Here is a 12,864-nt window from a genome sequence, read left to right on the forward strand (position 1 = left end):
GTCACGCTAAATAACAAACGCTTCCTACTTAATATGGAAAACTGTTGCCATGATTATTGGTGTTCAGAAATATCGAAATGTCAATATATCGTATCGTTTAATGTCATGATACTGTATCGATATCATGAACTGCTGTATTGATATATCGCCGAGAGTATTTTTTGGTATGTTTTACTAAATTATTTTGTACAGAGTTACAGTTTTGTTGCTCGTTTAGAAGAAGAAAACATGTTTATGCAACACAATTCGTGTATCTTTCGTTCATTCGTTTTTCAAAATAAAAACAAAAATAAGAAAACTATATAACAACAGTTTTCTTCATTATATGTCTCCAAAAAAAAACGGATATGTGATTTCGTGACTGCGATGCTGGACTTTAGCGCCACATACAGACTGAACCAGGACTAAACCAGGACTAAACCAGGTCCGGGACCAGACTGGGACTGAGATTAGGACTGAGACCGGGACCAGGACCGGGTCTGAGTCCGGGACCAGGACCGGGTCTGAGTCCGGGACCAGGACCGGGTCTGAGTCCGGGACCAGGACCGGGTCTGAGTCCGGGACCAGACCAGGACTGAAAATGGTTTAGTGCTGTTTTAGTTCTGATTCAGTCCTGGTTCAGTCTGTATGTGGCGCTAAAGTCCGACCTCGCAGTCACAGAAGTCACGTAAATGGGAAACGGTCATTATTCATTTTTTCATTTTGGTTTTGGAGACAAATAATGAAGAAAACTGTTGTTTTTTTCTTTTTCTTATTTTTGGTTTTATATTGAAAAACGAATGAACGAATGACACACGGATTCAACACATTTGACATTTTCACTGTTTTGATGATTAAAATGTTTGTGTTTCATTCTCACTTTGCACAGGAAGTAGTTTCACAAAGACTTTTAGTATCACAGCCATGATTTAGCCTTTATTTTTTATTGAACCCTATCAAATTGGTTTAAAATATATCGTATAAAATTGTATTGAATCAAAAGCTCACTGTATCGAGGTATGTATCGTATCGGCAACTTCTTAATGATACCCAGCCCTAGTCATGATACTAAAATTCAAACTCTATTCCGATACCAAGGAATTGACTCAATACTAAATACCAATTCCAATACCATGATGATAATATAAAAAAAAAAAAACACAACATTTGATTTAATAGAATGTAATTTTCAACAATAAATAATAATACTTTCTTTTACCATGTTGTTTATCTGTGTAATCCTCCAATCCTCAATCGACCAGGTTAGGTTATGTTGTTTTATATTTGTTCTGATGTAGCTCAAAATCATTCTAAAGCAGGAAAGGTTAATGTCTGTCCAGTGAATGTGACTTTTTTTTTTGTATCGATACCTGCTCAAATGAGTATCTAGTTTTGACCCTAGTTTTAGCATTGATTAGCGTAGGATATTTCCAATACTTTTGAAAACCCTTTTGTGGAACGCAATGGAATTTAAATCTGTTTGTTGATAAAACTAATAGCTGAAGAAAACTTTAATAAAATGAGAAATATTTTGACAACAAGCATAAGAAAGAAAAGATGGAATTAATATTAAAATGTTGATACTTAATCAGGATGAAGCGTGATAGTATCAAATCAGAATTACCAAACGTGCTCAGAGTTGGATTTTGATTGCGTTTCTCATTAAAACATGACACGATGGTGATCAGACTTAAACGTCGGCCTCGCAGAGCTCTTTAATTTCCTGTTAAGAATACATTAAGACACAGAGAGATTCCATCATACAGATAAGCAGCTGTTATCAATGTACGCTGGTATTTATTTGAAAACTTGATATTTGGCATGCCGTAAATATATTACAACATGCCGGAAATAATTAGTCCAGCAATTAGCAAGTAATTCTCAAACAAGTTAATATCGTAGTAAATCACGGCGGCTTAGTGGCAGCATTTGTCTCAACCGGTTTTACTGCGTTGGTTGTAGTGACAAATGTAAACAAACGTACACTCCAAAAGAAACATGCTCAGATAACAGTATTAAACCATAAAAATGTTAGATTAGTGTTAGATTAATACCCATTTCTTCCCGTTAGTCTATGAAAAGCCATATAAAAACAGTTTGATGGAACCATTATAGTTCAGACTGATATCCGTGCGTAATCTATGCTGACTGTCTGGCTTGTTCTGTCTTTTTAATAACTATTGAGATCTTCGCCCATTGATTTGGCGGAGGTCCCTGCTGCTTATCAGTCCTGTCTAATTTTTATATGTATTCTATTTTAAACGTTTTTTGTACTCGCATGAGCCATCACCGTTGTACTGATAAGGCCAGACTACGTGTTGCAAATCTGTCTAGTGCCCTCTATACAAAAAAAAAAAAGATATCCAGATACAAATCAACACTAATCAGTACTAATCGAAACCAAAACTTGTAGTGAAACTTTATATTCATTTGAACATGTATTGAAAAAAACATTTAGAAGGGACCTTACTTTGATAGTTCAAGAGTGGTTTGGATCTGTCGATGAAAAATTAGGCCAACAATACATGCGTCACGAATTTCGGACTTCAATGGATACGGGGAAGGCTCCTCCGAAAAAGTGAGCATCAAACCGCCATCAAAGTAAAATTCTGTTTGTTAAGCGAGAGGTACAGAAGACACACAGGCTGAGCTCGCACTTTCTTGTTCGACTGGCTTTACAGCAACATCACGTCTCGGTCGCTTTGCATGGAAGGTGTTTTTTGGCAAACAGCTGGTGCTTTTTGCTTTGGTGTTGACTTTTTAAATTCGTCACCAAGGTGGAGCGAGGGATCGGGATTTTGCTTTGTTGGTGCTCCACATACAAAATGTTCGCTGCAAACTCGGGATGATTTCTTAGGCAGCCAAAGGTTATCTTTTTCGTCATTCCTGTGTATCAATACTGCCCATCGCCTTCGTCTTTCACTATTTTTCAATTCCGTTGGGAAGGGAAACAGTTTGAACGGAGGTTTGCAGTCACACAACTCTGATTCCCTTTTGCAGTTATGGAGTTCGCAAACTTCCGTAGTCCATTTTTTGAGCTGGTTTCTGCTGTTACAACATCCAACAACCACACAATTACGATGTCTGAATCCAAAAACTAAAATATGACAATATCAGAACTAGAAACAAAAGCGATATGGTTCAAAAGACTAGAAAAGATCGGCTTTGACTAAAAATGCATCCCACTGGGAAACCAAACATGGCGGTTTGATGCTCACTTTTTCAGAGGATCCTTCCCAGTATGCATTGCACGATGACCGGAAGTCCAAAATTCGGGATGCATGTATTGAAAACAAAATATATCTTCCAAATGGGAAAAAGTCCTGGCATGTAACAGGAAGTTGAAACTCATGAATACCAGAAATAATCCAGGACTATATAGCCTGCCAAGTTTATTTTCAGAAACACCTGGCTGTAATTTGGGCAGTCATGTGTGATGTCACCAACTATTTCAAATTGCGGCAACCACTGAAGCCTGCACACAATTAGATGTATGCGTTTTTGCACCGGAATGCTGCAAAATATACTTAGTCTGCAGGAAAATGGCAGCAAAAAATGACTTGGAACAGTAGTTGATGACAATAAAACACCTTATATACACAGTTTGTTAATTCAGTGGATTTAGTGCTTCAAGTTCAAGCATATTTATCAGGATATTTTTCATAACTTTGAACAAAAATGCAATTACATATTACAAATTGTGCAGCCTTAATCTAAACTCTGCATTCTTACGTTACTAAAACATTCAATAAAGCAAAAATAACTCAAGTTCGGTGTGATCTGAGCTACGGAAACCAGACCCCAGCTGTTCATTTTAACCACAGGCTCTGTCAATCTGTAGCGCTGGTAAACCTGTAATAGTTTAGATTAGAGGATATCGTCCCAGCTCATCTGTCTCGCGATCGCCCACATGACCCAGGTGACCCATGTGACGCAGGTGAAGCTGAAGCTGTGGCCCCGGGCAGGCCCCAGCTGTGCAGCCTGCCTCTCTGTCACTGTGCACCTGAGACTGGTCACGATGCTCCCCCGCAGTGCTGCGCTCTGTGTCTGCTCAAATAACTGTGTTTACACTTGAATCTAAATGAGGCGCCTCTGCTCTTTCTTCATGCTTAACCTGTGCCTGGTTTTCTTATTTTAAGTGAAGAAATTCAAAACGCAAGACAAACAAATTCTTAAAGGTGCACAATGTTGATTTTTTGTGGGTGGATTGGATGAAATGAATCTCTCTTGCATTTATTCAAGTACAATTGTTTCTATTGCTAAAACAAATAACTTAAAAACATCCCAACTGTGAGTGAGCTCGCCCCTCCACAGATCTAAACTGTAACTTGGCTTGATGACTTAAATTGTTTGTTTCCATGGAGATGAATACATTTAAAATAATACTGTGGGAGATTCCAGGCAAAGCAATAATAACTATGAATACATGCCAGACACAAAAAAGTTACATAGTGCATCTTTAAAACAATTAATTCAAATTTAAACATTACTTTAACAAAATGAAAATGTAAACCAATGGAGATTTTTTTAATTCCTGCAATGGCAAAACATGATGGATTTCCCTCAAAACAATATTTTTTACAAATCAAAACATCAAAAATCAGTGGTCAGTGGGTTCTGGCTTGTCTTTGTCTTTTTAATAACTTTTGAGATCTTCGCCCAGTGATTTGGCGGAGGTCCCTGCTGCTTATCAGTCCTGTCTAATTTTTATATGTATTCTGTTTTAAACGTTTCTTGTACTCGCATAAGACATCACCGTTGTACTGATAAAGCCAGACTATGAACTGTAAAATCTGTCTAGTGCCCTCTGTACAAGAAATCAATATCAACACTTATCAGTACTAATCGATACTAAAACTTGTAGTGAAACTAGATATTCATTTAAGCATGTAATGAACAAAACATTTAAAAGGGACTTTACTTTGAAAAATTTAGGCCATGAATTTTCATGAATTTCAGCAGTGGCAAAACATGATGGATTTCCCTCAAAACAATATTTTTTACAAATCAAAACATAAAAAATAAATGGTCAATGGTTTAAAGTCCTCAAAATGGCGTCCTTAAACCCATAAACAGACTCTACACTCTCACTGTGACTTCTGGCATGTTGGCATTAAACGAACTGCATAGAATTTCCATTGACATCTAAAAAAACTTCTTCCAGGTGGGTTCTTTCTTCATGATTAACTTGTGCCTGGTGGTCATCGCCACCCAGTTCTCGGAGACGAAGCAGCGTGAGAATGCTCTGATGAGGGAGCAGCGCGCCCGCTACATGTCCAACGACTCCACGCTGGCGAGCTACAGCGAGCCGGGCTCCTGCTACGAGGAGATGCTACGCTACATTAGCCACCTGTACCGAAAGCTAACGCGCAGACTGCAGAGAATATACTCGGGCTGGCACAGGTCTGTTTTACTCTTTTACTTTTTATATGTGTTATGTTATATTTTTACTGGCTTAAAACATTAAAAACAGGACTAGTTTATGTTGAACTGTTTGCAGTGGTCCAAAGGGTTTCATACTGCTGTTCTGACATGACTAGGGTGACCTTATTTCCATTTGTGAAAACCTGAACATCTTACCGTAGGGTGACCAAACGTACGTTTTTCCCCAGATATGTCCGTATTTTGCGTCCTGTCTGGGGCGTCCGTTTTTTTTTTTTTTTAAAGTGATGCAAATGTCCAGGTTTTCATTACTGTTCATTGGGTGCATTAATCTGAGCGTCTCTCTGTATCTCAGAAGGAGCGAGACACAAACAGTCGGTCAGTCTGCATCATGCTGAAACACAAATGCATATTTAACAATGACTTGGACAAGAAATTCTCAGTTTTCCCTCCCGGTCGGGACAAGTGTGAGGCCATGTGCACAGGTTGGGAGGTGAGAGTACAGTGTCCCTCGTTTATCGCGGGGGTTACGTTCTAAAAATAACCCGCGACAGGTGAAATCTGCAAAGTAGTCACCTTTATATTTTACAATTATTATATCTGTTTTAAGGCTGTAAAACCCCTCACCACACACTTTATACACTTTTTTCAGACAGGACAGGTGCAACCCTTTTATCCTTCTTAAAACTTATTGCTGCTGTCGTCCTTATGTTATTTTTCTCCTTATTTATGTAACGAACCAGAGATTATTTTATTCCGTAATGGAACCTACAGCGCAGAGTCCTGCACGGGTCCATTTTTGGAGACCCCCAGTATAACACCGCATCCGCGCAGTACAGGACCGCACCTGCCCGTTAACCCGAGATTATATCAAACTTTTGCGGTGCCTACGCCACGGACTGAATCAAGACTAAACCAGAACTAACTCAGGACTAACCTAGGACTGATTCCAGGACTGAAGAGGAGGACTAATCCAGGACTGAACTAGCACTAAAACAAGAGTAAACCAGGACTAAACCAGGACTGAAACAGGACTCACTGTGGGGACGGGCTCAGAGGTGACCGCAGGAGAAAGGACCGGCTCAGCTCCGCAGCTCACAGAGGTAAACACGGCAATTGCCCGATCGCGCTTTGTGGACTAACTGCACGGCATTCTCTCTCTTAAATCCAAGATTAGTCCTGGTTTAGACCTGGTTTAGTCCTGACCCACCCGTGTGTAAAAAAAAAAAAAAAAACATGCAAAACTGACAGAAAAAAGGAAAAGAAAAAAAATCCACAAAACGATGAGAACGCAAAAGGTGAACCGCAATATAGCGAGGGACTGTAGCTCAATGTCGAGGCCCAACCTCCCACCCCCGGTAAGGTGTCCGGGTTTTCACAAACAGAAATATGGTCACCCTATCTTACCGGGTGTGGTGGGTGGGGCCTCGACAACCTGTGCACATGGCCTCCCACTTGTCCCGACTGGACCAGAAAACGGAGAATTTCTTGTACAAGTCATTGTTAAATACGCATTTGCGCTTCAGCATGATGCAGACTGACCAGCTATTTGTGTCTGCTCGCTCCTTCTGAGTTACAGAGAGCTACGAAAGACTCTCAATTTAATGGCCCTTATGAAAGATCATGAAAACCCGGACATTTCCACCACTTAAAAAAAAACAAAAAACAGACAGGAGACAAAAAACAGACGCGTTCGGGGAAAAACAGACGTTTGGTCACCCTAGACATGACGTTCTTAGACACTGATATCTAATTGTCAGAGTAGCGGCATGTTTAGTTTAGTTTATTTAATGAAACGGGGACAGTGCACCATATATACATTGACATTAACAGGAGTGATTCATTGTACCAGGTTGTAGCGCCAGTGCTAATTTCCACCTGTCGTCCTCGGGCAGGTTGATGTTATAGCTCATAAAATCAAACATTCAAAGAGAATATCTTAAATGAAGAGAAGGGCATAAACATTATCTCCTACTACCTCATTGTCAGAGTAGCGGCCTTGTACTATTCTTAACATTCTGCTTTTCCAACATGAATAATATTAATGTGATAGCCTATTATACTTTGCGCTTTCATATATCATGAGATACTTGGGCCACAGTAAAACACTTAATCAGAGAATACGTCGGCCACATAGGAACAGACAGCGGGAAAATGTCTTAACTGCTGAGCGAAACAGAGGTGCATTTTAAAAAAGAGCATAGGCCAGGCTTCGGGAAAATATCTAGTCGAAAAGGGAGGCTGCATGAGCCTTCTGTGCTTCATACATTTCGTGTTGGAATAGCAATACTATAAAGTGTAGGAAAACGTCTAAATAGAGGCATGTCGTAATACCAGCATGTTGAAACAGAGACATGTCGTAATGAAGGGATGACGGAAAAGGCGGCGGATCGCGGTCCAAAGTTATTAACACATTCCTAGCTTCCTAATTATTCTTTGCGATGAGTTTGTAAGAGATTTTCGTAACATTGAAAGGCCAGATCAGTTTTGTTGTAACGCCACTGCGAACAAGAAGTACTATGCTCACAGTGTACCAACATTATTTCCTGGTTTGTGGACAAAAAAACGCTTTATACTAAGGCACAGACAGCACACAAAGGTCCCAAAGAGCTGCTTTTACATGTTTGTACTGAGACAAAATTTTATTGCACCAAATACTCTGTGGATAAAAGAAGTTGAAATGTTGGGAACTGCAGCTTTAAGACACATTAAGAACTATTTCTGTTCAGCGTGGCTCAGTTGAACCGGAAATGGATGCGTTATCTGCTCCAACAAATATACACTGTTGTTGTGTGCTTGAGCAAGACACTTCACCCACTTTGTTATGTATGAATGTGGTTGTATAAAAGGCCACTGGAGCAGATTAGCAGCTATTACCATCGCCGAGTGTGGCGAGTAAAAGCATTGTCAAATATGTTTAAATAAACGATAAAAGTTTATTGTGGCCATAATATTTGATGATGTTATGAAACTGGAAAACTAAAACATTTCAACATAAATAGAGCGCAGTAGTTTCAAGCTATTACACAAGTTTACAACTTGTTTTCTTCCTTTCTCTGAGCAGATAACATCAAGACTTCCAAACATTCGCCTTTGTTTATTTCTTTCAGTAAAAGACGTAAAAAAGTCAACCCGAACGGCAGCGGAGGGGGGAACGGCGGAGGTAATGGCCACAGCTCCAGTCGTGGTGTGGGGGCCTCGGGTCCCAACAACAGCGTGTGGCTCCGCCCCATCCACAGCCTCCTGCAGACCCACCAGCACCAGCACTGTCGACTCAGCAACGGAGGACAGCACACACTCAAGGTACAACATCTATCAAGTGTGGAGAGTAAAAAAGAAATGCATGAGACTGTAAAGGGAATGTATTATGCAAAAATGACTTACTCTATATGTTTTTGACCATGTTATAATGGTTTCTGTCAGCATTAAGTTGATCAGAATTGTATTTTGATCAGTTTTAAATATATTTAAGTCTATCATCTATCACCTAAACCCTCCCACAGTACTGCATTTTCATACTATAGGTCATACATAAAGGGTTTCAAAATGCACAGGTGAGGACTTGGACTCGAGTCAGACTTGAGTCACTATTTTTAGGACTTGAAACTTGATGTGAAAAAATGGACTAAGACTTGGGACTCGACTTGGGCTTGAAGCTCAATGTCTCAGACTTGAGCCCTGTGACTTGAGAAGACTTGATGCCTCTGCTAAAAAATATTTGTTTTTAGAAAGTACTTTTCTCTTTACATTTGATAAATGCAGTGCTTAATTTTACAGGCACAAACTGGAACATGTCCCTCCCTTTTACTTTTACTTTTACTTACTTTGTATGTAGCTGAAGTACTGTGATGCGATATCCCAAATGTACTACATAATATACAGTACAACACAGTAAATCAGAGGGAACTACAGAGAAAGTGATCCTTCCACTTCAGTGCAGACTACATGATAAAATGGTTATGAAGCACTTGTAAATCTTAATTCTTTCTATTCTGACCATAATGATTCACACTAAGATCTTGTCAGGACATTTAAAAAGGAAAAAAATAGCATTTCTACAACTCTACAACATAAATATACCATGACTTTAAATACAATTTAACTTGAAAGTCATATAAATTGCAAAAATCTAAGCTCCATTTAGTAATTTGGTTTAAAGACTTGAAATGACTTGAAGCTCAAAGCAGACGACTTGGACTTGATTTGGACTTATGAGACTCGACTTGGACGTGCCTGTATTTGACTTGGGACTTGACTCCTTGAAAGACTTACTTGAGACTTGCAAAACAACGACTTGGTCCCACCTCTGCCAAAATGTTATATAGTTAAAAAAATAAAAATAAATCAGCTGCATGTTATGATAAAATTACGTTTTGAGGGGTGAAAAATAATGGTCTATATGTGATAGTTCCTGAATTATTTCTAAATATCTGCAAAAAAGCGTAACATGACATTAGGCTCATAGTCTAATTGCCTACGTCAATAAGATGACTGAGGTGATTTGTGTTTTTTTGGCTGTGAAATCTTTCTGATTGGCCGAGGACGGAGCCAATGATATCTACAGATCAGCTCCGTCTGGGGAATGAGAATGAGAAAACTCAATTTGGCCAAAATGACTTGGGCTATGAGGAAGGTGATTTGTCTTTTTTAAGCGACTCGAAGCGTCTCACTAGACCGATCCATCCTCGTTATTATCTTTTAGGTGGACTACGGTGACCACAGTGACGCCCCCCGCTGCCTGGAGACGGGCGAGGAGCTGGAGATGAAGACCCTCCCCGTGCGCCGAGGGAACGCCAACGGCGGGCGCAGTTCCCCCTCCGTGACGCCGGGCATGGGGGCGCTGTTGGGTCGTCTGAACGGGGGCATGAACTACCCCACCATCCTGCCCTCGTTCGTCTGCAGCTACCGGAGCAAGAGCCCGTCCCCCCACTCGCGAAGCCCCGAGCAGAGGCACTCCCACCAGCCCGGATCAGAGCACGCGGAGACCCTCAACAAGCTCTACACGCTCATGGGACAACACAGTAAGAACAGATACAGCCTGGTCATGTTCACTGTTGGGAAAGTTACTTCAAAACTGTACTGTGTTGTTTATGACTTGTTACTGTCATTTCAAAGTAATTCGTTACTTTACAATATTACTGTGTTTAAAAGGTAAGACATTACACGACTATTGCAGCACTTTAAGTTACTCTCGCCAAAATAACTGTGGCTGATCGTCAAAGAACAATCAGTGAGTGAAGATGCCGAACTTTTGCACCGTATATGGACTGAACCAGGACTAAACCAGGGCTGAACCAGAACTAAACCAGGTCTAAACCAAGACTGAACCAGAGCTGAACCAGGACTAAACCAGGACTAAACCAGGACTGAATCAGAACTGAACCAAGACTAAACCAGGTCTGATTCAGGACTAAACCAGGTCTAAACCAGGACTGAACCAGAGCTGAACCAGGCCTAAACCAGGACTGAACCAGGACTGAATCAATGCTGAACTAGGTCTGAATCAGGACTGAACCGAGAACTGAACCGAGGACTGAATCAGGACTAAACCAGGACTGAACCAGGACTGAATCAGGCTGCAGAGAACGTCATGTTTTTAAGAGTAGGCTCAAGACCCACCTTTTAGCTTAGCTTTTGATTGAAATCTTATACTTTTACTTGTTTTTATTGTACACATTTTACTATATTATTTATCTTAGGCATATTTTTAGGATTTCCAGTGTTTCCTTTGTAGGAGCCCTCTGCATCGGGAGTGGAGGTCAGCTGTGGCTGCTGGGTCTGTCATGTGGGCTCCTGGTGGAGGGTTGGTGTTTGGGCCTCAGGTGCCTGGGCTTCATCTCTCCCCTGGACCCTGTGGTGGTTCCTGGTGGTGGTGGACGTCTCTCTGCTCCCGGTGCAGACGGCTCCTCTGATGGTGCTTTCTCAACTGGTTCGCCTGTATTCAGCCTCACATTTTATTGTGTCCGGTTATGTATTTTAGCGTGTGAGTGTGAGTGTGTGTGTGTGTGTGTGTGTGTGTGTGCATGTTTGTGTGTATGTGAGTGTGTGTTTGGTTGTTTGACTATGTGGGTTGTGGGTGGGTGGTTGGGTGGTTGGAAAGACTGTTTTTAATCACTGTAAAGCACTTTGTGTTGCATTTTGTATGAAAAGTGCTTTATAAATAAAGTTTGATTTGATTTGATTTGATTTGAATCAGAACTGAACCAGACCTGAACCAGGTCTAAACCAGGACTGAATGAACCAGGATCTGAATCAGGACTAAACCAGGAACCAACTGAACCAGAGCTGAACCAGGACTAAACCAGGTCTAAACCAGGACTAAACCAGGACTGAACCAGGACTAAACCAGGACTAAACCAGGACTGAATCAGGACTGAATCAATGCTGAACTAGGTCGGAATCAGAACTGAACCGAGAACTGAACCAAGGACTAAACCAGAGCTGAACCAGGACTAAACCATTACTAAACCAGGTCTAAACCAGGACTAAATCAGGATTAACCTTGGACTAAGACTTGGAATCTAGGACCACCCCTGAAAGAACCCCGAGCCCATGGAACAGGGTGTCCACAAAACGTGATCGCGCATCAGCTGCGATTAGCCCTGTGGAGTGCAGAGTTCTGCTTCGGTCCTTTGTCCGTAGTCACCCGACGGTCTACGCGGGCGCACCTCCGGGCTCGTCCAGACATTTGGAACCATAACGATGGCATTTCACCGCTGCTGACATCGCTGTGATTTTAGCAAATTTTAAGAAGAAAAACGAAAAACCCAAAGCTTCAATCCAGATTAAAAATTAACTGTATCGCGCGTTACTGACATTTGTACCGAGTAAAACATTATTTATTGAGCAGTCTACATTCAAGGCAAGAAACAGCATTGTCACTGTGGCTGGTTCATGTATCAGCCTTTAGTGACATTTTAGTTTCTCTTATAAACGGAGTCGCCCTGAACCTGGAATGTTCCCCAGTATGACTTTAAGCAACTCATCTTTTTTCAGGATAAGAACTTCCTGACGTGGGTTTAACAAACTTGTCTGTTCGGCTGGTCTCCGTTGCTCCGGGAGATCTTTGTCCGTCTGAAAAGTCATTTTATCTCCTCTCAATAACTTCCTTTCCGGCAACATTCTTTTCACCATTCTCCATTTCTCTTCTTCAGTTGTAAGATCTGGCCTGGAGTAACCTGGATAGAGCTCTGTGTGTGTGTGTGTGTGTGTGTGTGTGTGTGTGTGTGTGTGTGTGTGTGTGTGTTCTCTTTTGTGTGGAACTTTAGCACAGGCTTACACAGTCCTGACAGGAAATCTATGCCTCGAGTTTTGCAGTGCAGGGTGGAGTACAGTAGATGTAATACAATAAGATGAATTTGTTTAATGCCACACTGAGAAACATTCCAGGCAAAGCAATAACATCTCCATGAAGACAATAAGGTGTAGTAAAATAGAAGCTTTTGTACATTACTGTCATCATCTTAAAGGCGCAGTACCTGATTAAAAACTTGTAAATCAGAA

At 40.9% G+C, this 12,864-nt stretch overlaps 1 protein-coding gene across 1 annotated transcript in view; it reads left to right on the plus strand.

Annotated features, from left to right (window-relative positions):
- Positions 1 to 12,864, plus strand: part of cacna1ha (calcium channel, voltage-dependent, T type, alpha 1H subunit a) — a 294,384-nt gene that overhangs the window by 179,372 nt on the left and 102,148 nt on the right. The window contains exons 9-11 of the mRNA XM_055152604.1: positions 5,144 to 5,382; positions 8,472 to 8,664; positions 10,064 to 10,382. Coding sequence (XP_055008579.1) covers positions 5,144 to 5,382; positions 8,472 to 8,664; positions 10,064 to 10,382 — 751 coding nt within the window. The remainder of the gene's footprint in view (positions 1 to 5,143; positions 5,383 to 8,471; positions 8,665 to 10,063; positions 10,383 to 12,864) is intronic.

This window comes from Boleophthalmus pectinirostris, unplaced genomic scaffold, assembly GCF_026225935.1.
Source record: "Boleophthalmus pectinirostris isolate CB_2022bp ecotype Guang Dong unplaced genomic scaffold, ASM2622593v1 HiC_scaffold_17, whole genome shotgun sequence".
In the NCBI taxonomy this organism is placed as follows: Eukaryota; Metazoa; Chordata; class Actinopteri; order Gobiiformes; family Gobiidae; genus Boleophthalmus; species Boleophthalmus pectinirostris.